Source organism: Rhineura floridana, chromosome 6 (genome assembly GCF_030035675.1).
Source record: "Rhineura floridana isolate rRhiFlo1 chromosome 6, rRhiFlo1.hap2, whole genome shotgun sequence".
NCBI lineage: Eukaryota > Metazoa > Chordata > Lepidosauria > Squamata > Rhineuridae > Rhineura > Rhineura floridana.
The window spans coordinates 36,036,297-36,063,772 of NC_084485.1; the positions used below are offsets into that span (position 1 = coordinate 36,036,297).

At 43.5% G+C, this 27,476-nt stretch overlaps 1 protein-coding gene across 6 annotated transcripts in view; it reads right to left on the reverse strand.

The window, feature by feature from the left end:
* SRC (SRC proto-oncogene, non-receptor tyrosine kinase) overlaps window positions 1-27,476 on the reverse strand; it is a 141,580-nt gene that overhangs the window by 45,141 nt on the left and 68,963 nt on the right. For 5 of the 6 annotated variants that reach the window (XM_061631465.1, XM_061631460.1, XM_061631466.1 and 2 more), the window contains exons 2-3: window positions 17,085-17,155; window positions 223-468 (exon numbers count right to left, since the gene is read on the reverse strand). In XM_061631465.1, coding sequence (XP_061487449.1) covers window positions 223-460 — 238 coding nt within the window. In that variant the 5' untranslated portion in view covers window positions 461-468; window positions 17,085-17,155. Of the gene's footprint in view, window positions 1-222; window positions 469-17,084; window positions 17,156-21,809; window positions 21,879-27,476 lie in introns of those variants that run through there. The other variant, XM_061631464.1, reaches the window with a different exon arrangement.

Below are 27,476 nucleotides of genomic sequence, written 5' to 3' on the forward strand. Positions count from 1 at the left end.
CTGAAGTCAACAGGCTCCAGCCTGGCATACTGCAAGTTTATTTTACAGTCTTAAAAGATCCCTGTGTAGAGAGTTGTAAATGTGTGTTTGAAGACACTGCTTTTCTAGACAATATAACAAACATATAATAGGAATGGAGCCTTCTCAACCTCAAAAACATGTTCATTGTATATGCAATAAAAATGGCTGGAAAAGTTCTACTTGTGTTATAGTCATACTGACCAGCTAGAGTCCCACAGCGCTGAGGAGAGGTGATTGTATCAGATGTATTTGAGCCCCCAAAGAGCTTTGGTTCTGGAGCTGTGCTTCCAAATAAACTACTGGGAGTCCGATGAGCATCTGGAGCTGTGGTCTTGCTAGGTGTTTGAGAGGCAGAGCATCCACCATGGATATTTTCTGTGGATTCCAAACTGCGCCTCCGTTGACTGGGGTCTTTGGGTTTGCTCTTACTGCTCCCCATGATCCAAGCTGCAGGAGAAGAGGACAGATAGGTTAAGCTACTGCCTGCTATGAATGACAGGTTCTTGAATTCTGGATGACACAAAACATTCTCTCACTTTGTAGGATTGCCAGATAAAAAATTGAACATATAAAATGAGGTGGATACTTTTAGAGAGCCGCACACTATTCTATGCAACAATGTATCAGAACAACAAAAGTCCACTAAATTTCACAAACGGCATCAGACTATTTAATTTAGTTACAGAAACCTACTTTTGGCCCTACCCGTCATGTTATTCTTTTAAAAAAGAGTTAGCCCCTTACACCATTCTAAATTTGTTGGAAGAAGAGTGGGATGGAAGTGCAAAATGATGCAGAATAAATAAGCACTCTTGGAAACAGATAATGGAGAGACAGCCATGTTAGTCAGATGCAGCAAAAACAACAGTGTCCTGTTGCACCTTAATAGAATATTCATTTTATTGTGGCAGAAACATTTGTGGACTAGAGGTAACTTCATTAGATGCATTAAGTATTACCTTATACACATTTGGACTCTGCATAGAAAAGTGACAGACCTCTACTACTTTTGCATGTTATGGCTTTTTGGACTCACTATTTAGTATGTTTTCCTCCCTGAACCTGTAGCTATTATTTGGCAGAGTTGACAGCAAGGCCAAGAGGTACGTGAGGAGGGAGACTTGGAGACCTGCAGAGGAGGAGGGAGGTTTGGAGACCAGAAGGGGAGGTTTGTAGATCAGTGGAGGGGGAGGGAGAAGTTTGGAGTCCCTTGGAGGGCAGGGGGGGAGCTTCAGTGACCACTGTGTGTGCAGAGGGGCTCTGGCGAACCATGTTGGGTGGAACTGGTGAGGGGGTGGGGGGATGGCTAGGGGCACCTGGCAGAGACAGTGGGGGGAGTGATAGGGGGCAGCATGGCAGAGGGAATGGAGAAATGGGTAGAGGGCACCTGAAAGAGGGGGTGGGGGAGGCCTTGGGAGTGCTGTAGGGTGGGGTGTAGGTGGGGTTAGCAAGCAAAGCGAGCAGGGCGGCAGCCCCTGGAAATACATAAATTTTAAATGGGAGGGATATTCTGATCTCACCCTCCACCCCAAAAACCTGTGCAAAAAGGTGTAGAAATGTATACCATGACATGGCCAGATGCACCTTGGGGGAGGGGCACCACAGAAAAGCCCTCTCATATACAGAATTTACATGGGGTGAATTCACAGGGGGTGGAACTGCCAACAGGGCTTCCCCAGCAGACCCTGAAACTTGTGCAGGTCTATATGGGAGGAGGTAGTAATTCAGATATTTGGGGCTCAAATCATTTAAGGTTTTGCATGTCAACATAAGAACCCTGAATTGAACTCAGAAGCATACAGGCAACAGTGCAGATCTTTAAGAACTGGAATAATTTGTGCCTATCCAGTTGTGCCTGCCAGCACCCTGGCCACTGCATTTTGCATCAGTTGAAGCTTCTGAACAGTCTTCAAGGGCAGCCTCCATACAGAGCATTGTAATAGTTCAGCCATATATCACAATAAAATTAGTTTTTATAGATTCACAGGATACATTGACAACATTCAGATGTCATGGTAAGGCAACTAATAAGGCATGGTTTGTCACGCACAAGAAAATTGGTCTGCTTCACTTCTCCCTTCTTATGTTTGGAGAAAACAAACCACGATCCCTGGCATTGCATCCAAACCAGGGAGGGTGATTTGTTTTGTTCCAATAAACCATTATCATTAAAGACAAGAAGGAGCCCTGGGTATAGGGCTATGGTTTGTTGGAGCAACATAAACCACAATCTCTGATTTGGATGAGCCAGGATGTAATGCACAGCTCATGTTTCCTCCCAGCATGAACGAGCAAAAGCAAAGCGGGTGCAATTCACTTGTACATGGCAAGCCATTATTTATGGTTTACTGTTGAGTGCACATATAGCTGCTGTTTTTAAGCCACCCATTGGCTCCATACCAACAATCTTCAACATGGAATGAGATTTCACCTTCATTCATAAGCATCTATTGAGAGGGGTAAAAAATGGTAAAATTGGGTCTGTGAATTCTAACCAGTATTTAGAGAGGTACAGGAACATGTAGAAAATCTCCAGAAACTTCCTCAGCCAAACCTGGCAACCCTAGAAGACAACCACCACTCAGCAACCATCTCTCAAATATGCTGCCTTCCTGACAGAAATATCTTGAAATTCCTTATCAACTAACCAAACAGGCCATGAATTCTACATAAGGAGTTCCACAATGGAGTAGTGTTGCTCTTTGCCATACTTTTTACATATAAAAATAGAGACATGCTTGCAACTTGTTTATTTTCATATCAAGGATATGCTTCTCTAATCACCACCACCACACACATTATCATACACTGGAAATTACCTATTTGCTGGATTCTTTACCCTGCTGTTGCCTGTCCTACACTACATTAAAAGCAGAAGGTATATTTGTTTGTTTTACTACTAACACAAAAATAATCTTACAGTATCATCAACAGTTAACTTTATATTATATCTCCACAGATGTATGGTGTGAAATGACAGGTTGTGTACTATATGGCACCTTAGTATAAATGGGTCCAAATCAGGATCCATTCTTGCCCCTTTTATGAAGTTGCACAACATTGTGGCTCTTCTCCCTCCCTCCCTCCAATATTTTTCTTAAGAAGAATCCCTCTTCATTTATTTTAAAATAAACTATGAATAAAACGGGGGGGGGGGGCAAAAGGTTGAGAGAAAGGTGAGTCCAGCTACCATTGTGAGCAGAGTATTTTTAACCTTGGTTGCTCAATTCTTCTTAGCCAAAGAACTCTGAGGTCAGTGTGACAGAAAGAGCTATAAGAACAATGAGCGCAGCTAGACAGAGAAGAGAGTTGTGTCTGAAGGATTTTCAAACAAGGAGGAAGAGAACATGAGGCTCTTGATGCTTTATTACTTACACATTAGTTGGGCCCGTTGGGATTTCATTTACTGAATGACATGACTATGTGTCAGTCCAAGTGAAATAAGAGAGGAGGACATTGTCACAGCAAGCTTCAAAGGGATTAGACAACTTCTTTGTGTGTAAAGCCATCATCAAGAATTGGCAGCAGCCATTTTCACACTTCAAGAAACTAAGATGATCACTGGCTGGTATCATGTAGCTATTGCTAATGTAAGGTTTGGGAACTGTCATTTTCATTTAACTTTCTCTTATGCAGAAATAAAAGCTTTAATAACCTTAATGCACACACCCCAATGATAAACTCACTTCCATTTGATTAATCTTGGGGTAGCATAGTAACTAAAGGTACAATCGTACGTGCACCTCTTTAGGAATAAGCTCCACAGAATACAGTGGGGCTAATGCTGAATGAACATGCATCAGACTGGGCAGCAAGAGAGTGGTCGTGTGAGCCCTGGAGCCAGTTTATTGTAGTGGTTAGAATGCTGGACTAGAACTGGAGGGAACCCTACAGCCGACTGGGTAATCTTGGGCCAATCACCAACTCTCGGCTTAACCTACCTCATAGGGCTGTTGGACCATGTATGTCACTTTGAGCTCCTTGGAGGAAAGGCAGGATATAAATGAAATAAATGCTTGGTTCAACCCTGCAATTAACTCACTAGAGCAAACTTCTCACATTGCCCTGTATACACTCGGTCAATGTGTGAAGAGGAGCAACAATTGCAAACAATAGCTCAACCACTGATTTCCATGCATTGTGGAGAGGCCGTTGCTCAGCAACAGAGCACACAGTCTACAAGAGAAGGACCAGGTTTAATCCCAGTATCACCAGTAGAGAGTCTCAGGCAATATGGCTAGGAAAGACCCTCTGTGCAAGACTCCAGAGAACTGCTGTCAGTCAGAGCAGTAGACAATACTGGGCAAGATGGACCAATGGTTTGGTGTGGCATAAGGCAGATTATATGTTCATACAGGTGGAATTTAAGAAAGGGCTCTGAACCAGGGTAGCAGGCCTTCCCTCATGTTCCTCTGATTATGTGGAATCCAGAAGCAGGGCTGGCAGCTGTGAACTCACTCCTTTCAAAGCACAGACTGGAAGTATGGGGGAGAATGTGGTAATCTTCCCTCATCCCACCTGCCTTGCTATATGAGGGTAACAAAACCAGCCTGCCTTATTTTATTTATTCATAGCATTTATACCCCCCTCTTCAACCGGAAAGGCTCCCAAAGAAGCTTACCATTCAACAAAAGCAACACAGCCCCTGCCTTCAGGATTATAGTCTAAAAACATCCACAACACAACAAGAAAAGGGGGTTGGGGGAACCAGAAAATTCTTCAGTTACCAAAATAATGCAAAGTGTTTTGAACCTTTGCAAACTGTTGTTTGTCACCCCTTGAGCCTGAAGACATAGAAACACAAAACGTTCTATACAGTCAACAATGTCAAGGAACTTTCATTCTTGGCTTCTCCCATGCCTAACAAGCAGCCCTCAATAGTCTAGGATAGCCTTTCCCAACTTTAGGGTCCCCAGATGTTGCTGAACTACAGTTCCCATCATTTCTGACCACTGGCCATGCTGACTGGGGCTGATGGGAGTTGTAGTTCAGCTACCTACCTGCCTATTAGTTATTGGGCCAAGTTCAGAGCTTGGAAGATTACTTTTAAAAAGTAATAAATTACAGTTACAATTACTTGGCCCCAAAAAGAAGTAATTACTGTTACAATTACAATTGCTCTGAAAGTAACTGATTACTTTACTTTTTCTCAAAAGTAATCACTACAATTACATTTCAGTTACTTTTTAAAAAAACTCCTACAAGGTGCTGGCCTTGGCTGCTGCACATCAAAGTAGCCTAAAATAATATTAAAACTAAACACACACACATAGGGGGTAGTAGAAAGGTTTGAATCCCCACATAGCCATGAAGCTCACTGGGTGACCTTGGGCCAGTCACTGCCTCTCAGCCTCATGAAAACTCTGTTAATAGGGCCGCCATAAGTCAGAATCGACTTGAAGGTAGTACATTTATTTTTTATTTTGAAGATGATGGTTATGATAATAAATATGTAGCATTTCAAATTAATTCTGTATGAGAAACATTCCATGCCAAGCTTGGAAAACCAAGGAGGAGGTATAAAATATAGACAAAAATACTTTGACAAAATGCTATTTATCCTTTATATCTCTATCTATAATTAGCAATACAGCTGAATGATGTATGTAAAGCATTTTTTCTCTTTTTCTTTTTTCTTATTATTTTAGTACTATTGCTAAAGTTCTGATGAAAGAATAAAGCGTTCATTAGCCAAATTCAAATGATTAGATCACATAAACTCCACTGAAGCTGGAGTTTTTGTCATAGAAAAGGCAAAAAACACATACCCTATGATAGCCCCATAGACAATCAGAACTAATATCAAATCCTGTAGTTTGTTAAGGGTGCTGGGAATTGTAGCTCTGTGAGGGGTAAACTACAGTTCCCAAGATTCTTGGGGAAAAGCCATGTGCTTACATGTATGGTGTCTACAGGGAGAGTCTTACGGACTGATCCTATACTCCCAGAAGTAAATCCTATTGACTCCTATGGGAACTACTCCCAAGTAAGTATGCTTGGGATTGCAGCTTTTATGTCATGCTTAATAGCCACCTTGTGTTAAATAACAGAATACAGTTTCCAATCAGATTTAAACACTTTAGCCACTTAAACTGGTCAGAGTGTCATTCCCTCTATTTCTGAAGCTAAGGCTAGAAGTGTTGCTTATGTAGCCATGGTATCACCCCACACATAATGAGTATTAGTGGGCAAGAGGGAACCCCAAGTGTTGCAGAATATTAAAAAAAAAGTGAGAGAAAAAACAGAAAGGGGATGACTTCCACAACAGCCCAAATGAGTACTGAACACGCTGTTATGGAATGCTAAGCGGCGCTCTCTCTCTCTCTCTCTCTCTCTCTCTCTCTCTCTCTGTGTGTGTGTGTGTGTGTGTGAGAGAGAGAGAGAGAGAGAGAGAGAGCTCTCTCTCTGTCTGTGTGTGTGTGTGTGTGTGTGTGTGTGTGTGAGAGAGAGAGAGAGAGAGAGAGAGAGATTTTTTATTTAAGGCCCCCCCGAGAGCCTGTTTGGCTGAAGAGCAGAATTTTTTTTTAAGTACTTGAAATTAAAATAAAAGATTGTGTAGGTTCACCATGGGGGGGGGCTCTCTCTCTATCTCACCAGATATGGCTTAGTAACTGGGTAGATGGTGTCTAGGGAAAGGTGAAGCAGGAAAATCAATCTAATACAGATGCCACCATGAAGAGGGATAGGTGAAGGTAGAAATTGATGTTAGAGACTTTAAAGACATTTTGAAATCTAACCTGGTCTAATTAAGCAGCCTTTGAGATTTGTCTTCAGATGAGAAGGAACCAAAGAGATCTAATGCAAATGAATGCTTAGGAATTTGGTTTTAAAGGGCCAGCATGAGAGAAAAAGCACTTAAGCACAAGTCTCTCTCGTGTGTGTGTGTGTGTGTGTGTGTGAGAGAGAGAGAGAGAGAGAGAGAGTAACTCCAGCAGTACTAGATCAGTCTATATGAAACATGAGCACAGATACCCTGGAATCTAGGAGAATGGCAGTCCTAGCTGCATATTAAAAGAAGGGGAAGGGTACCAAGTGCCAATAACTGTCAGAAGGCATTTGTTGAAGCAGCTTTGGCAAGACAGACACAACTAATTTAGTAAGGCCTCACTGAGGCATGTTAAGCTGTCAGTCTGGATAGTTTAATCATCCACAATAGATCAAAGGTCCACTTGTCCCTTTGGTGGTAGGCCAGACGCACACACAAAGTCCAGGAAGAGATGGTCTTGAAGAAAATATAGAGCAGGAAAACATGGATGAAATGGAGCCAGTCCCAAATAATAAAGTAGATAATACCTTTGTGGGGGATGCAGGGGAGGGGGGTTGTGTCTCTCATGCTTCTCTATTGAGATATGAGTTATTCTTCTAATATTTCCCCCTAATTCCATCAAAAAGGTAATATTTATTGGTGCAGGCAAGTGCTTTAACAGACCTATCTGAGAATTATGCAATTGTATACAGTCTTTTTTCTCCTGGGGAGATGTGTGTGTGTGTGTGTGTGTGTGTGTGTGTGTGTGTGTGTGTGTGTGTGTGTGTGTGTGTGTGTGTGTGTGTGTGTGTGTGTGTGTGTGTGTGTGTGTGTGTGTGTGTGTGTGTGTGTGTGTGTGTGTGTGTGTGTGTGTGTGTGTGTGTGTGTGTGTGTGTAAGGTCTATTTCTGTGAATGTTGTTTTGAAAAAGGAGTGGAAATAGTCGAGGGTCAGGTCTGGCAACAAATACGCCAAATGCCATTGGTGAGATGTTGGTCTAACTTAGGCTTTTCAGTTCCAACTAACACTTCACTGCACTGGCATAAGCTTCATGAGCCCCAATAACTGGAGCTCAGGGCTTTGCTAAACTAGGAATAAAATGCAGGTGTATGTGTGCCTAATACAGGAAAGCTGTCGTCTGGAAGGTTGTACATATGATAAATACTAGGAATGACAGGAGTTTATGTGCAGCCAACAATAAGCGGGGGAGGGAGAGTGGAAAGCACCTGCAGAGTAACAGGAACATATTACCCTGTCTCCCAAGCGCCTGTCTCTTATGCTCTCAGGGAAGACAACAGAAAGGTAAATCAAGGAAGGAAGATCAAAAGGGCAGCTATAAAGCCGAGCACCAGCCCACTGAGTTTATGACTGCCAGTAGCCAAAAAACTTGGCTGCACTCTGAACCAAACAGCCAATCAGATTGTCCCACAACGTGCCTCTCTCTAGCGAGATTTCTTCACCCTTATTTACACAGCCTTTACATGGTTCCTGCTCTTAAATATACTAAAAACAAAGTACTGTAATCCATTCCCTGGCCGTCACTACCATTGGGGGATGGGCAGCGGCGGTGATCGGCAATAGGGACCAGCAAGATGTGCAGGGGACAGCAGGACACACGAGGGGGACGGCAGGAGGTGCGGGAAGCATGAGGGGGTGACGAGCGGGGGGCGGCAGGACACACATGGGGCGCATGCACACGCACACACACACAAACACCACTGTCACCTCCACAACTCTTCAGGAGCAGAAGACTTGTGCTTGTGTGTGCGTGTGTGTGTGAGTGAGTGTGTGTGTGTGTGTGAGAGAGAGAGAGAGCGTGCTGTTCAGGTAAAACTCAGGGGAAAGACCGTGGGGGGGCAGCAATCGGCAGCAGGGGGGGATAGGCGATGGCGGCGATGGGCAGTAGGACACACGGCAGGGAAAGCAGGACGCGCAGGGGGATGGCAGGAGGTGCGGGAAGCACGAGGGAGGTGACGAGCAGGTCCGGCAGGAGACACAGGACACACACACACACACACACACACACAATATTTGCTTACGTCCACAGCTCTTCAGGAGCAGAAGACTTCCACGTGTGTGTGTGTGTGAGAGAGAGAGAGAGAGAGAGAACTTTTCAGGTAAAACTCAGAGGGGGAAGACCGGTGGGGGGGCGGTGGAAGCGATCGGCAGCAGGGGGAATAGGTGATGGCGGTGATCGATGGCAGCAGGCAGGACACGTGGTGGGGAAAACAGGACGCACAGGGGGACGGCAGGAGGTGTGGGGGGGTACACACACACACCATCATCACTTCCCTCCACAGCTCTTCACCTGCTTTCTGCTGCTGCTGCTGCCTTCTTCTCCACCATCCATTTTTTCTCTCTGGCGCTCCACGGCCCCCTGCCTCGTGTCTCCTAACACAGAGCACGAGGGAAGATTGAGGCTGCGCAGAAGTGTCTGAGGCACATGTCTTATGTCCACCAGTCACAGGAGCTGAACTCTTCCTATTGCTCCCACCCCCAAGTAACGTCAAAACCTAATGCTAAAACGTTAAAGTAGCAGCTGAAAAGTAGTGAAATTACTAGTCGTTCTATTACTTGCAAAAGGTAATGGAATTACCCACTCGTTAGGTAAAAAAGAAACGAATTACAAGTAACTCGTTATTTTTAACGAGTTACTTCCAAGCTCTGGCCAAGTTCAAGGTTCTCGTTTTGGTGTACAAAGCCCTACACAGCTCAAGACCAGGATACCTGAAAGATCGACTTACACCTTATATACCTAGTCGATCATTGCACTCTGCGGGTGAGGGCCTTCTGCAAATACCATCTTCTCAGGGGGTCCGTTCTGTACAACATAGGAAGTGGACACTTTGGAATTCCCTCCTCTTAAATATTAGACAGGCACCATCTCTGTTATCTTTTCAGCCCTTACTAAAGACTTTCCTCTTTCAACAAACCTTTTAAGCAGATACCTCATCCCAGTCTGCGTCTGTGCTGGAATTGCTTTAAGATGCTTTTTAAAGTTGCGTTTTAAAGGTGCCTTTAAAGATGTTTTGTTTTAATATGTTTTAAAGTGCTTTTAGTGTTTCTGTTTGCCACTCTGGGCTCTTTCTGGGAGGAAGGGCAGGATATAAATTGAATAAATAAATAAGAAAATAAATAAATCTCTAGGGATTTAAGTCATTGTTCTGAAAGCCACCTTAGCTAGTAGCTGCTCTCTGTGTCATATGACAAGCAGGGCTCCTGTGGTAAGCATATCTTGATGTTAAATTTGAAGACACCAACTCAGGGCAGGGGCAGGGAAAGCTCCTGGCCATGGTCTTGAGAAAAAGGCAGGGTTCTCAAGAACATAGATTATGTAAAAAGGCCCTATATTTGTACAATCTATTCAGCACATGAAGGCTAGAGCAGATCTTCCTCTGCGATCCTGTTCCCATCCCTGAGCAAAATGTGTTCAGGCAATATAGAAGTCTGAAAAGGGCCAATGTTATTTACATCAACTGCTTGAGACCCTGGGGAGCCACTTCCAGTCAGAAAGCCCAGAATCCTGGGCTAGAAGAGCAATAGGACCTGGAAAAGGCAGCTTCTTATGTTCCTTGTAAAACATCAGCTCCCTTACAAAGTGAACTTTGCTAAACCTGAGCCAATCCAAGGTATTGCAGGCCTTAGTCTAGAGGAGAATGTATCCAAGATCCACTTATGCAAAGACTTGTGAGCCTTGAATCACAGAAGCATAAACCATCTTAATACTTCTTTTTCTTCTAACATGTATTTAGGAATATGATCTGAAGAAATATAAATTGTAAAATTGTCCTTGGTTTGCTTGGCTTTACTTTCAGCTCAAGTAGAAGAGATAGGTAGGGGAAAGGGCTTCAAGATCAGAGGAAGGAACTTAAAGCTCCTTTCTTTGAATTTTCAGAACTTGGCAGGTATGAACATATGTTCTATTTAGCTCCATAATCAGTATGTCTGGAATATCAGCTACTTTGGATAAATGTCCACAGAGGGTTCAGGCTTATGCATGACTGAGAATCTTGTACTAAGCTTCCTTCTCAGGGGGTGATTGCCAAGCCACAGTTGAGCATGTACTACTCATGTAAGGCTGAATTTGGCATTTTCCTTGCACATGTTTTCAGAGTGCAAAAAATAGGACACATGAACTGAAAAGGAGGGGCTGTAGGGCACCACATAGCACAGGAACAGCCCTTCATTTTACTGTGGAAGAAAACAAAAACAGTGATGCTAAGGCAAAGGACAAAGAAGCTAAATCATAAGGACAGAAGAAGAGCCCTGCTTGGTTACATCACAGGCCCATCTAGTGCAGCCTCCTGTTTTCACAGTGGCCAACCAGATACTTACGGGAAGCCCACAAGCAGGACATGAGCACAACTCTCCCCACTTGCGCTCCCCAGCAACTGGTATATAGAGGCATACAGCCTCCAACAGCAGTTAGAACATAGCCTTACCCTCCATGAATCTGTTTAATCTTTGTGGCCATCGCTACATCTTCTGGAGGCAAATTCCATAATTAACCGTGCACTGGTAATGGCAGAGGCTTGCAAGTAAAAAGTCTAGGAACTTGCTAACAGAGTCACTCCTGAGAGCTTGTTAAGTCATGGCTGTTATTATTACCACTAGCAGCCACACCCACTCACTTTTAGGGACAACCACAGAAAATCGTGGAGCCAGTTTACACTTTATCCTTTTTGCCTTGTAGTTTCAAAAGTAAAGCCAATGGAGATGAATAGTTTCATTCCTCTTAAGGAGGAAATGTGCTGAATCAGTTCCCTGTTTGCTGCCTAATGCTGCTGCCACCGACACAACAACAATTATGGCTAGTAGACTGACGCTGTATATTCAAGTAGCCTTTAAAATGCACAGGGGCCATTTTTTCACAGTGCGCTTTTGTACACAGCCATTTGCAATTGTATACACCCTCGCACAATATCATCTAAAAAAGCAGTTGCTTCTATCTGTGCTATCTGTACTCACAGGTGGGTGTGTTTTCAAACTCCCCTTCCCTCAATTAGTGTTTCCACCATTTTAAAACTGATCTTTTACAGACTTTCCAAATAGAGGGGCTGGAAACCAGGGTATATTGGTATACAGAGGTGACTAAATGGATTATCAGTGTTCCAGCAGAATGCACTTTAAATTAACAAACAGTGTGGGACAGGGACGACATGGGGTTGATGTCATGTATTCAGCAACCCAAAAAGGTGTTTGCATCAAGCACCGAATGCACATTATCACATGGTGTGTACATGCTCTGAATGCCAGAAAGATCAAATGCTGAAAGAATAGCCTCTTCTGTAAGCCTTAACATCTGGTAGCATGTACTGTGGTTCCACACACTCAGTAATTAAAACGGCAGCATGGCCGTCGATCCATTACAAATTTTCACATCAACAATTACAGCCACCCTTGGGACTATTTATACCAGGGATGGGGAATCTGTGCCATTCAGGTGCTGGTGGACTATAATTCCCATTATCCTTGATTCCTGACCATCCTGACTGGGGATGATGGGACCTGGGAGTCCAACAACATCTAGACAGCCACAGGTTTATTACCTCTGGTTTCTACAATCACTGATCCTATGATGGAAGAGGTGAATATCAAGAATATTTGGTCTTGTAAGGAGCTGTTTTCATTTTGAATAAATCAGAGGTCTGAATTAGTTAATGGGTTGCTATTCCAGGTTGGTTATATAAATAGGCTCTGGTTTGAGGGGGATCAGCAAGGACTGTGACATAAGAGAACAGCTATAAATTCCCATGCAGTAGAGCATCATTTGCATAGCTTCATTAAACCAATGAAATATCCAACAAAAACCCTTACTATGTGAAATTTTCCAGCTGTTTCTCTTAAATAAGTCAGGAAGCAGATTGCTGTGCAATAACTCATCAGACCGCTTTGAAGCATTGCAGTCATACTGCAAAGAGGATGTAATGAAGATACTTGGCTGTAGAGCAGACAAAAATACTTGTTGCAGGGTTCCCATCTGAATGTATGGACTTGAATTGTGTTCTTGAACCTGTAGCTTACCCCATCCCTGCAGATACTAGATCTGTTGAGTCTCTTCTCTGAGGAAGAATTAGTATTCTCATGTGAGGAGGGAGTGGAATTCCAGAGGCCTGGTAACCCAGCAGCAGGTGTGAGATCTATCATCAGCATATCAAACTGGGGAACAAGCGAGTCTGAGAGTCACACTGAAGGTAACTAGGGTCAAAATGCAAAGATGATCCATAGGACATCAAGAATCAGATATGGGACAATAGGAGCCAGGGTTGAACGTAGGTCAAGCATGGAATAGCCCCCTACTGTTCAAGACTATGGTTTGACCAGAACTGGAAATAGTTATATATTGTTCTCAGCCATTTGAATCCTAATAAATTCAGACCCTTATGTTATAACAGCACAGAATGCCCAGCAGCAACCGTTCACCTGAACAGGTAAATTTTTGAAAGGCCAAAAGGTTCAGTGAAAGTTGGAAGCCCTGTTCTATATCCTAATGCTACAAATTAAATAGTGCTACAGCTTTTCTAGATGTACTACAGTGCATAAAGAGTTAGTCTCTGATGTGGCTTCAGGTCCCATTTTCAGGCACATATCTTTTTGTGGCTTTGGGTATGTCACTGTCAAAGCTTAGACCCCCTATGTGAGTATAAAACTCAGTTTTTTGAACAGTGATCTACCTACTATAAATCGTAGCAATGGTGTAGGGTAAATCTTAAAAGTGCAGGAGCTCATCATGACAGCTTCCATAGCTATGATCCCTGTTTGTCAGTTGGCTTCAAATATTCCCAAGGTATATGTTAGAAAATCAGTTTTCAAAATCCATCTTCAATTTGTTTAATGTGCTTGCAACTAATTTCACACCCAGTTTGTCAGTGATATGGATCAAACAAGAATATCTGACATTATTAGTTTTTTGCTCTCTTTCCCCCATCCCACCACATATTTATGGCAAGGTGAAATGGAGTGCAATTGGAAGCAGCCAGTATTCTCAAAAGGCTGGTTTCTGACAGATTAGACATGGCATAATAAGGGAGGCTTTCCTGCAACCGGATTAGCAATGAAGGCAAGTCCAAACTGGCAGAGGTTTGAGAGAAGAGAACTGCAAAGGGATAGAACTCTTTTAGGCTATTGCTGTGATGGGCTGTAAATTTTCTGCTCTGTGCCCTGGTAAGCATAGAAATGGAGAATACTAAAAAAGGCTATCTGGTATAATCTCCTTCCATGGAGACAAGGCAAGTTATCTACCACCTATCAATCAGTGCTATCCAGGCCACAATGTGCCATAAACAGAGTGCAGGTATCATCCGGAAAGGAGCCTGCAGAAGAAAACCTCCAAAAGGAGCAACACTACATTCTTCAAGGGAGGGGAAAGCATTCATGAATCTCTAGCCAATTTGACCTGGGAAAAAATTCATTTGCAGCCCCAAATATGAAGGATCAATCAAGCTCTGCTAAGAGACAAAACACCTCCATTGCTGTGTCTTCATGTAGAAAAAGTTGGCCTTTCTTCTATCTCTCTCTCTGAAAACACCCATGATCTTTTCACTAGTTATGGAAATAAAACTCAAGATTACATGGGTGTGGGAAAGAAATGTTTCCTGATCCCAATAAACCTAAAATGCAAGACCCTTCACTCCCTATTAAGTTTAACTAACTACATTAGTTAAAAATCCAACTTCGATCTTAAATGTATTGTTGGCAGGTTTATAGCCACATACTCTGGCACCTATAGTAGTCTCTGTGACCTAAACAGCCCCAACTTTCATATTCTGCCACATGTCTGGATTGGGGGGGGTACTAACTGTATCTGAGGAGATCTAAACCTGCCACAAGTAATTATAAACGAAGGATGGTCTAGCAATACAAATGAAAGATATTTTGAAGGAAATATTAGAATTCACACACATCACACAACCATTAACTTGTTATTTCACTAACACATCATCGTGGAAATGTCTTAACAGGTGAAGTCCAAGAGACGTTTCAAACTGTGAAGTCCAGGAAGCCTTGCTTACTCCACACCACATACACAGTGTCTCATCTCATTTGCAAAGCTAATTCTATAATATTTATTTCAGAGTAGCTCCTGGCCTACCAATCCTGTGTACTTCTCCAAACTCCATTAATGGAAAAGACTGAGGAAGGTGTTAGGTTAATCAGAATAGGGAGTTATCAGTGCTAATGAGCATGGTCAGAACAGCTCTTTGCTGTGTTCCTGTTCCAAGGAAGCAAGGCGAAGAGGGATGACAACTCCTGGTCTTGACAGAGGAGCTGGAAGTGTGTGTATGGTCATGGTGACTCTTCCAGACAGCAGCGGTCAAATCACCTGTGCCTCTCCTAGACATTCATGGGCATAGCTATGCCCTTTTATCATCTGCACTGTTTTGCAGGGTATAGATGGCTGTAACAACCCTGAAAGCAAAAGACTATTATTCACCAAAAGAGAACATTGTCTCCTTCACTTCAGTGCCTGGTTGACTGGTGTCAAGTGATAGCAATTTTCATTTTTTGTTGTCCACACTTTAGGAGAGAGACTACAGAAGAACAATAATCTTAATTATTAAGATTTTAATCATTTTAAACAGTGTTAATACAGTTTTTATTGTGTACTCAAAAAAGGCTGTTAAGTACAAAAATATTATTCCCATTTTGCAAGCAGAGAGTGGAAGAGAGTGTGTGCCTTATTTTGCGAGTATTCAAAGCTTAATTTTCAAACTGCTTTACAATCCATATCTATCTTACATCTCACAAGAGTTGTGTAGTTCAGAGCAGGAGTAGTGATGCAATCTGTCTGAGCAACAGGGGAATTGACAGACCTTCCGTGCATTTGCAAGGAAATGGGGTAATAATGAGGCCTTCAAGCTTTACTGTTAGTTGTGACAGATTAGCATAGAGTGGGGATAACCAACCTGGTACACTCCAGGTGTTGTGGACTGTAAACCACCCAGAGAGCTTCAGCTAAGGAGCGGTAGACAAATGCAATAAATAAATAAATAAATAAATACAACTTCTGTCAGTCCTAGCCAGCATGGTAAATAGTCTGAATATTCTGAACGAAGCCTATGTCCTCTTTATGCAAGTTTAATAATCTATCCAGTGAACCACACCGACTCTAGAGGAATGCAAGACAATCCTTTGAAGTCTTCAGACTGTGAAATATCACATCCTCATTGGCTGTTCCTTCTTTTTGGAGTTTTTAAAGATCAGACAGCTAAATGGTGTTCCCTTCTCCTTATATATCCATATATCATCTGCTTCAGTCTTTTAGCAATGTATTGAACCTGCAAGATCGTCTTGCTCCTTATACACCAAGTCTGCAAGTGAGGGCCCCCTGCAGATACCATCTTATCAGGAGGTCCGTTCTAAAAAACTTAAGAAGCAGACTTCTACTGTTGCGGCACCTACCTTTGGAATTCCCTCCCCTTAAATATTAGACAGGGGCCATCTCTGTTACCTTTTCGGCGCCTACTGAAGACCTTCCTCTTTCAACAAGCCTTTTAAGTAGAGACCTTATCCCAGTCTGTGTCTGTGTTGGAATTGCTTTTTAAGATGTTTTAAAAGATTTTTTAAAAATATTTTAAATATGTTTTGTTTTTGAGATGTTTTAAGATGTTTTTAGCATTTTGTCCTTTGTTTGCCACCCTGGGCTCCTTCTGGGAGGAAGGGCAGGATAGAAGTTTAATAAATAATAATAACAATAACCTTTACTTCTAATGAAGACTCATGTATAATTCAAAACTTTGCATATTTTCACAACATAAGATGCTGGTCCAAACACCTATCTGGTTTTGGATTTCCTACTAAAGCCCACCCGTGAATATGCTTTACTTGGCTGTCATGTTTCAACTAAAAAAAACAGAACCTCCAAATTAGTTTGGATATTTCAGAAAGCAAGGAAAAGCAGAAACAAACTCATAGCAGATTCAGACATCCCGGAACATTGCAAAAAAAAAAAAATGCATTAGTGATTTAACACCTTTTTTTTAGCTTACCCCATATGTGCCCACTTCTATCTGCAGAACTGGGGCTTTTACAAGTGCCATATAATGTTTATTCCACACTTGCAACAAATCCTTCAGTGTGGCAGTTTGGAATGCCCTGCCTATAAATATTAAGCAGGTGCCTTCATTGTATTGTTTTTGGCACCTGCTAAAAACTTGGTTTAGCCACATCTATCCAGGCATGTGATTTCATTATGTATCTGGCATGTAAGCAACGTATGACTACTTTTTAAAAGCCACCACCATCATTTAGAAGAGGGTCTCCAAATATTTTGAGCTTTATGGATTGACAGTATGAATTTAAAGAGAGAAATTACTCACATACGCTGTCACTTGACAGAGCTTTCTATGGAGAACAGGGTGGTAAACAATCAGTGCAGCTCTTCTGGAATCTACAAAAGAGAAGACATAAAATGTTAACTTAGAATTATCACAACCAACCAGAGTCAACTACATGAATTACAGAATCACCCCAAGCGTATGAAGCTGGAAAGGTCAGTTATTAAATCACTTACTTCCAATGCACAGCTGGGCATGCTTAAAAGTAAGCCCCACTTGTATAATGGCGCTTACTTCCTAGTATATTTATTTTATTTAACAAAATTTATATACTGCTTACTCAAACAAAAGAACTCTAAGCAGTTTACAAAAGACAGAAGACAAAAATATACATTGAAAGGAAGAATTGCAGCATTAGACGTAAACCATGTTACATTAATAGTGTGTTTAAACAGCATGCTTAGGATTGGACACACTCTTTCTTAACACAAAGAAGTCATGGGGGGCCAATACAGCTCAGGACTGTGGTGTGGGGATGGGGTGTTACTCCTTCCTGCCTTTACTATTCCCTCCAGTCCTCTTATTGGCCCTAGAAGATGCTATGTCTCGTCAAATAGCCACTTTGTGAGGATTTTTAGCATCAAAACAGCATGGGGAGTGGGGAAGACTGTAACACTCTCCCCCCATCCTTAGTCCTGATCTAGATCAAAGGAACATAAAAAGCATCAAGGCCACAGCAGCTGCTATTGGTTAAGATAGCATACTTAGGACTGGGTATGTGTCTATTTTCCCTGTTATTATTGTGGGTTGTTTGTCTGGGCAAACTGACGTTTCAGTCCACAATTTTTAAACCTTCAGAAATTATAGTGGGCTCACTGCATGACAGTTTACATCAAATCCAATGGAAAGCAACATTTCAATATATATAATTAGCAAAACGCTTAGTGAGTTTTGCTAACAGTCTTTATCATTATATGATTTGAATAAACCTCTGCACATTTTTGCTACAATTTAGGCACTTTCCCCTCCTATCTTTTATATTTACACATTGGTTATTAGGAAAGGTTTGTTTTCTCTGTATACATTACACTTACAACAACCTGGCTGTGAGAGAGGTGGGCTCTGAGCCAAACCTGTTGCCTAAGTGAACAGTCTGCATGAACCTCTTATGTGTGCCAGGAGGAAGAGACTAGAAGCAAATTAGAGTTCCCTGACACAGCCAAACTTTGAGAACTATTGCTTGTTTAAACTATGATTAATGAAAGGAAGAACAAGGTCCATTGCTTAAACAAACCATTTTAAACAAACTCTGAAGTCAGAGGGAGCTGTGATTTGTTTAAAAGCGGATGCTTCCAACTTCCTCATGGCACCCAAAAGAGGGCAAGGGCTGAGGGAGAGCATGTTATGTCTGATCTGGGCCAATGACTTTCACACCCAAGCAGGGATTTGATCCCAGGTCTTCCTGGCCCAACTCTTTCCATTACTGACTCTCTTTTTAGTGGGGCAGGTGAAAGCCTTGCTATTTCCTCACTACTGTTAATTCCAGACCAGTCAGAGGCAATTCTACATCACAAAACTACATATTCAATTGGTCTTTCCTCATAGAACGGTAGACACTCCAGCACTGGATCCAAGCGGAAGGGTTACTCATACAAACAAAAACTTTTGTGGCTAAATACCCTCTGCTCCTGTTTATAACATCTGCCAGTGACTCTGAATTGTGCCTTCCACTCCACTGAGCGCCTCTTGCCTGTAGCTGTCACCAATGACCCCCCTTCTCTTTTGCCACTCCCGTTCAGGATATTATATCTCTTTTACCTGTTTCTACTTTACTTTTGGCTATAGCGCAGCTAACAATGGACTCTGCAAGCCTTCTCATCCGCCTGCTCTGCAGCTCTTGGGCCTTCTCTTTTCCCCTGCTCTTCTCCTACCATGGACGTCATCCTCCTGCTGCTGTTCCTGGCCCCAGACCCCTCTTCTGTTCATTCTTGGGCTCCTTTGCTTTCCAGCCAAGTCTGAAGCCGCTGACAGACATTTTTTGTTTGTTTGTATAATGGGCTAGACAAGCACTCTCACATTCACATGGTACTGCTGGAGGGTGTGCAGCTTCTAAAGGTATTGGCTGACATCCAATATACAGCATACCCATTGAAATCAATGGTTTTACCTATTTTAATTCCATTGATTTCAGTGGCCCTGCTCTGAGTATGACTAATGTTCCATATCACCTATTAAATATATTCAACTCAAACTCATGGACTGCCTTCAAGTCGATCCCGACTTATGGCGACCCTATGAATAGGGTTTTCATGGGAAGCAGTATTCAGAGGTGGCTTACCATGACTGGCCCAAGGTCACCCATTGAGCTTCATGGCTGTGTGAGGATTTGAACCTTGGTCTCCCAGGTCATAGTCTAACACTCTAACCACTACACTAGCTCTCATTAAAAATATAACAAAGTTTTTTTTTAAAAATAAACAGAATAATGCTGGGGAAAGAGCTGTGCCATTCATCGCTAGTACTATCACTGGCATTATCTGGCAAGATCCCCAAGAGTCTCACACTACCTAACTTCATGTAGCACTCATGATAGTGATAAATGTTATTTTACTGTGCTATTTTAAACGTTTGTTTGTGGCCTTAGGGGTACCATTAGAAAAAGAAAATGCAGGATATAAATATTTTAGTCAAAAATATAAGGGTGAGACAGAAGAATTTTCTACTGGGAAAACATAGTAGCCCATATTTATTTATTTATTACATTTATATACTGCCCCATAGCCAAAGCTCTCTGGGCGGTTTACAGCAATTAAAAACATTAAAAACAAATATACAAATTTTAAAACACAAAAAAACAATTTAAAAACACAATTAAATTTTTTAAAAAACAATTATGAGCAGAATTGTACAAAGGAAGCACTTTAAGATCCCACACTATGAAAACATTACACAATTATTGCTCTCAAGAGACACACACACACACAAAACAGTCTGGAAAGCTACCCCACAAAACTGGCCAAAATCTGCAATTCCTCTTTTCTTTTCTTTTTTTAACAGTTGCCTAGCCTATTCCATTGCAGGGCTTCTCCAGACAGCCAATTCACAGAGCATTAAGCCTAATTTGCTTGCACAAAGTTTATGCAGAGATTAGACTATGTCCAGTCTTTACTGAGCATTCACTGAGATTTGTTTGCAGGGCAGATAAACAACAATGAGCATTCATCCTGATTTGCTTGTGGGGTGTTTATATTCATTCATCCCACGCTTTTCAATGCATTTTCCTGTCACTTTCCTAACTGTAAAACATGAGGTTCTTCTTTAGGGTGAATTTGTTGTGCTAGGGCAACAGAGTGCTTTAATTGTGCAAACCTAAATTTATGGAATGTGCTTGTCCCTTCTGCAAAATAATAACAGTCTGGAGTCACCCTTAAAAGAGGAAAAGCAGCATAGCACTACAGCTAGTATGAAAGCACAACACACAGGCTCCTTGTGTGCTTTCTTCCTTTGTAGATCACTGAAAAAGAGTGGAGACACCAGACTGCCTTTCTTATTTGTCATGTGTGAAGAAGTGACAATTCTCTGTTCCACTGCACCAATTCAATGGGGCAAGGAAAAGAGGTGGTGGCTGCCATCAACCCAAGGCTATAAACAAAGTTTATACTGCAAAGAATTTGATGAGGAAATATTCCCATGTTACCTAGAACCCCCAGGGGCATCCAGACAGACAGAATACAAAGTAATAAAATATGGAATCTAGCCAGGGCAACATTCTTCAAGTACTGCTATTGCAGTTAGCAGGTTCTTCCTTATACATATGTATCTGCACTAGAGAAATCAGAGAGTGTTTCTTTGATTGAGGAACCCCCATCAGACTCGGCACCCCCCACCATTACCCAGCCTCACAGCAAGGAACAGGGGAGGTTTGTGGGATTTCCAGAAGCATCTGGCTGGCTCCCATCTTAAGGAGGATTGCTGCACATATTTTTAATAGTTACATTCGTTGCCATTTGCTAGCTTGCATCCGCTAACCATAACTGTTTTTTCAAATAGGAACTGTACATTTGAAGCCTTTTTTGTCCTGTTGTGTTTGAAAAGTTCCAATTGTGTAATTAACGCTAATCTGACTTCTGGAAAAGTAACACCGATCATCATCTTGGCTGCACCAAACACCTAAAGTTAACTCAGCTACACACACACACACCTTTAATAAGAGATGAGAGGTTAGAATTAGATAAATGGTATCCTCTCTGGAATCTGAAGCATAGTACCTAAAAGCCCAAGCTATATACATCATGACAACTCTGTATTGAATCTCTCCACCATGATGAACTCACTAGGTGGCCTTGGACAAGCTACTTTTCTCTCAGTCTCATTCCCCACGCAGCTGGGGATAATACAGACCTACCTTACAGGACTATTGTAAAAATGTTATACATGAAATGGTTTGAACACTCAGGAGTATTGTTAAAGCAGAATGCTTCATGCCATGACACGGTTAGGCCTCATCTTAAGATGAACTCTCAACAGGAATGGCACCAAGTTGCCTCATCTTCCTCGGGATTGTTCATGGCAGGTATCACTGCGTCTCAAAATGGTTTCTGGCCCACCTAGTGATCTCTGCCCTCAAACCTCCTCCTGAAGGAAGCGACCTTTTCCTCAGAACCAGACGGGTCTAAACAGGTCTGGTTTTTACAAAGCATCAGACCTAGAAACACACAGATAATACCGAAGGGTATTTACGCAACTGCCCAGCTTAAAACTTCATACCTTTAACTGGGCCTAAAGTCAGGCTTCATACTGGGCTGGAAGCTTTCGCAGACTTCTCCCGAGCACAGTAGATCAACTAGCAGGGAAAAGGAGAGTGTTTCCTTTTTGCAGAACCTGTCCAAGCATGTCAAGGCACACTGCAAAAAGACAGGGCCTGAGCATGGGGAGGAGGGAAAATTTTATATGGGGCTGGGGTGGTGGTGGCTGGGCTGAAAGCCCATTATCTTGAAGGAAAAATTGAAGCTAAACTGAGGATGATTATGCCATCTTGTTTCCAATATGTATATGGAGTATACAAGTCTTGGGAAATTTGTTGCAGTCAGCCACAGAGTGAGAACAGAACAAACAACCTTGTTGCCATCAGGGGAGGCTGCTTCCACCTGCCTTGCCCCACCCTCCAGGCTTCAAAAGGGAGCTGCCTCAGGAGAAGGACTATGAGGGGAGAGAGACTCTGTTGCCATCAAAGGAGGCTGTTTCCACCTGCCTTGCCCCATCCTCCAGCCTTCAAATGCAGCTTCTTTAGGAGGACTTTCTGATCTTTGGGTTGGACTGTGTGGGTTGGGGGATAGCTTCTACTTTGTTGTTTAGTTTTATTGCTTGTTTTTTGATGTTTATATACTTTTATGTTTGATGTTTTTATGCCTTTATTTTGTATGTCGCTCAGAGTGGCTGGGTTTCCAGCCAGATGGGTAACTAATAAATTGAATAAAATAAATAAATATAAATGAAGAGCTGCTGCCACAGGCCTTCCTCAAGAAAAGTGAGTGTGTGCATGCTTACACAAGAAATTCTGACTTGTACCCCCTATGAAGCATGCTCATCTCAAGAACTACCAGTTTTTCAGTTTCTGCCCGTTTCCTAAACACAGGCAGTAGGAGCCAACAAGCTGTGGCAGCAAGAGGGGGAGAGAAGCAAGCACCATAATTAAATCAATGACACTGAGGTCATCTGGCCAGTGGGAATGAGTGCTGCTGACAGGATTTACAGGCCCCAGAACACATGGGAATGAATGAGTTTGGTTTCCAGAATGCCTAAAACAGGGGTGGAGAACTGGATCTGTCCAACACCAAGCGCCAAGTTTGACAGTGGGGCGGGGCTACCCATCTGTCAATCACCTGACTTCACAATGACAGGCAACCTGTTTTCACATCATGTGGTGCACCCTGCTTTGAAACACTGACAATCAGCTGATAGCAGAGGCTTCAAAGAGCTCTGCACCACTCAGCTGATTGTCAGTGCTTGCAGAGAGACACTATAATCATTTTTGGATGTGACTTTACCTGCCATCATGTGTAGGGAAAGTGGATGTGGCTTGCAGGAGGCCTGGTGGACCTAATTAGGCCAATGGGCTGGAGGTTACCTATCCCTGGCCAACCCCCCCCCCCGATGTTAGATTTTAAGGACAGAGAACAGTGCCTATAGGGTATTTGTCAGTACACTTGTGTACAATTATATATACCTGCCATACTGCTACATTTAGCTATCAATACAGCTTTAGGTAGCTGGAATCCTTTAGCTTTTTAGGTCCCTTTGTTTAACCTCCATAGCCTGAAAACATCCAGAGGGAGCAAACAGTTAATGTATTATATCTATTAGGTTTGTTCTGGAGGGAGGGGAATCAACACTATTCTCGGCCATTAGTTAAAAGCAGATGACATGGCACATTGGTTGTACACTGCAGTTCCTTTATTTTACTATGCCAGTCTTTCTTCTATCAATGATTTCCTTCCTCACATTTTAAAGTGTGCTTGATTGGGTAAATAAGCACTATTTGACTGACAGCACTTTAAGAGATGCTGGGTTATAATTTCTACTTGACTAATATTTCCCTAGAAATGATTGTACTGCATGAAACCAGGCATTTGAACTAAATGTTTCAGCTAAGGGTTGCAGCACATAAAAATGAGGGCTTCCCTGCCCCCTTTTGTGCTATTGCATTTGACTTTTGAATAAAAGTCATCTCTAGAATATAGAGAGCTGAGCTTTTCTTATCTGTTGTGGGATGGGGGAGATGTTGTTGTAGAACGTTAAGTGTATCTTTACTTCTGTTGTCACCTCTGCAGCTGGCAAGATAGATTGTAGATATTGTTTTTTCCCCTGATAGTGAAACCATAAAATTGTAAGATATGAATAACTGCAGCGCTAGGGGGACTGAAGAAGACCTGCCCTGGTAGTGAGCATCTGGGTGCTTGCTGCTTGCTCCTTTGGGTTGCTGTCTTTTGAGACAGCTGCAGTCCCTGGTAAGTGCTGCAAGGACTGGGACCCCTGCCTGGCCCTGGCTCCAGAGAGAGGCTGCAGTTATTTGCGCAGCCTCTTGCATCAGGTCCTGGCTGGGTCACGAGGCATAAAAGCCCAGCTGCCCTTAGGCAGCAGGTCTCCTGCCAGCGGGGTCGCTACCGAAGGGACAACACCATTGGGAGTTACCCCTTGGGGATCCCTTTAGGGAGAACAAGGGCACGGGAGCTACCCTCTTCTATTTTGTTCTTTCTTTTGTTTTTCTAACCAATCTGGAGAAGATTGGCTAGTGGGGAGGGCGTGTGGCTCATGTGCTAGTTCCTGCACAGGGTGAGAGTCTTTGCAGTGAACTAAATGATAGGAGAAAGTTGCCAGATACCTGCAGAGTAAGAGTCTGTAACTGGAAGAATGCTGGCCCTCTCCAGGTGTGAGACAGAGGGGGAATAGATGTGGCCTGTGTTAAAAATACAGTAGGGCCCCGCTTTTCAGTGGCCCACTTTTCGGCGTTCCGCTAAGATGGAGGCTTTCAATTAGAGTAAGGCCCCACTCATATGGCGCTTGTTCTGCTTTTAAGATGTTTTTCAGGCATTGGGCGCCATTTTATTGACGGAGTTCTGCTTTTTGGCGGGTTTCGCTTTTTGGCGGGGGTCTGGAATGTAACCTGCCATATGAGTGGGGCCCTGCTGTATTGAGTGGGTCTTACTGTTCCTAATTCTCGCAGAGGCCTACTGGGATAATTGGCTCAGGTAGGTTTTGTTGGTGTGCTCTTGTTGGGTCCATATCAGGTGTTTAGGAGGAGTTTTAGTATGGAGGAACATGGGTGATGCCACCCCAATTTCAGTGATCACGGGTAGAGGGAAGTATAGCCAGAGCTTGGAAAAGTTACTTTTTTGAACTACAACTCCCATCAGCCCAATCCAGTGGCCATGCTGGCTGGGGCTGATGGGAGTTGTAGTTCAAAAAAGTAACTTTTCCAAGCTCTGTGTAGAACACAAGGGCAGGGCTATCTATGCCTTGTTCCTTGCTGCCACTCCTCTCATGGATGGGTTCCTCGTTGCTCATCTGCTGTGCCCATTGGCCTGTGTGTGTTGTTGTTTAACACCACATCAGTACACAATAAGACCACACTCATCCATGAATTGATCATGGATGAAGGTGCTGATTTGGTGTTCATTACCAAGACCTGGGTGGGTGAGCTGGGAGAAGTTGATCTGACCCAGCTTTGCCCACCTGGATACTCGGTGCAACACCAGCACAGGCTGCAGGAACAGAGGGGAGGAGTTGCTGTGGTTTACAGAACTTCCATCTCTGTCACCAGGAAACCACTCTGTCTCGGAGCTGGCTATGAGGGCCTGCACCTGGTGTCGGGCCGAGCAGACAATAAACTTAGGGTTGCTGCTGCTGGACCATCCACCCCGCTGCCTGGCAGCTTCTCTGACTGAGCTGGAGGAGGCCATCTCAGCTGTGGTATTGGAGGAGCCCAGAATGATAGTCCTGGTGATTTCAATGTCCACGCTGAGGGTGCTTCTAGTATACTGGCTCAGGACTTCATGCCTCCATGATGACCATGGGGCTGTCTTAAGTTGTCACCGGCCTGCCACATAGAGCAGGGCACACCCTCAACATGGTTTTTGCTCCAGATGGAGGAAGGGGTGGTCTGGAGATGGGTGGTGGTGGATGTCACCCCATTATCATGGTCAGACCACTTCCTAGTGAAGTTTAGACTTATGGCACCGATCCTTCCCTGCAGGGGTGGTAGACAGATTAAGACGATCTGCCCCCAGAGACTAATGGAATCCACTGGATTCCTGAATGCCCTGGGGGAGTTCCCAGTAGATAGAACAGGTGACCCTGTTGAAGCCCTTGTCCCACTGTGGAACACCGAGGTGCATCGGGCTCATGAAATGGTTGCCCCCAAGCACCCTCTCCAGCATTGCAGAGCTCCATTTGCACCTTGGTACACCAGTGAGTTAAGGGCAATGAAACAGGCTGGATGATGGCTAGAGCACAAGTGGTGAAAGACGTGTTGTGTGACTGATCGGGCACAAGTTAAACATCATAGCCATGCCTACTGTGTGGTGGTGAGGGAGGTGAAGAAGGCCCACTTCTCTGCCTCTATTGCATCCATAAGTAGCCACCCAGTGGAGCTTTTCTGTATTGTCAGGGGTCTATTGACATCATCTCCAGGAAATGGAGTTTTAGACCCTTCAGAGGCCCACTGTGAATTGTCTGCAAGGCACTTTGAGGGTAAAGTTGCTCACCTCTGTAACAGTCTGGATGCCCCTACATCTACTGTAGTCCCCAATGAGGTGTTCAGTGCAACATCTGCTGCAACTTCTTGGGAATGGTTTCCGTTGATTCAGCCTGATGACGTAGACAAGGTGCTTACGATGATGCGGCCAGCAATGTGCCCTCTCGACCCTTGCCCTTCTTGGCTTATTAAAGCTTGCTGAGGGAGTTTGACTGAGTGGATCCAGGATGGGGTCAACGCATCATTGTGGGAGTGAGTGGTTCCAGCTGCCCTGAAAGAGGCGGTGATCTGACCGCTCATGAAAAAGCCCACCCTGGTCTGTGACAATTACTGACTGGCCACAAATACCCTTCTTAGGGAAAGTGATTGAGAGGGTTGTGGCATTAATTGCAAGTACTCTTAGATGAAACACATTATCTTGACCCGTTCCAGTCTGGGTTCAGGCCTGGTCTGAATGAATGGGCCTTGGTCGCCCTGATGGATGACCTTCATCAGTTGAAAGACAGGGGAAGTGCAACCTTGTTACTCTTACTTGATCTCTCAGCGGCTTTGGATACCATTGACCATGGTATCCTTCTGGGCCGACTTGGTGAGATGGGTATTGGAGGCACTGTTTTACAGTGGTTCCGATCCTATCTCCAAGGTCATTTTCAGAGAACAGCATTGGGTGATTGTCTTTTGGCCCCCTGGCAGTTGTGCTGTGGGGTGCCGTCTTATCCCCCATGCTGTTTAAATCTATATGAAGCCCTTGGGAGAGGTCATCAGGAGATTTGAGGTGAGGTGTCAGCAGTACACTGATGATACCCAGCTCTATTTCTCTGTAACATCTGAATTGGGAGAGGCCATGAAAGCCCTGGACTGCTGCGTGAACTGGGTGGTGGGCTGGATGAGGGCCAATAAACTGAGTCTGAATCCTAGCAAGATGGAGGCACAGTGGGTTGGTGGTTGCAGAGTTCAGATAATTGGTCAGTTGCCTGCTGTGGATGGGGCTGTACTCCCTCTGAAAGAGCAGGTCCGTAGTCTGGGGGTGCTCCTGGATCCATCTTTGTTGCTAGAGGCCCAGGTGACCTCAGTGGCTAGGAGTGGCTTTTACCAGCTTTGGCTGGTAAGACAGCTGCGTCCATTTCTGGACCAGGATAGCCTGACCACTGTTGTCCACGCACTGGTAACCTTTAGGCTCG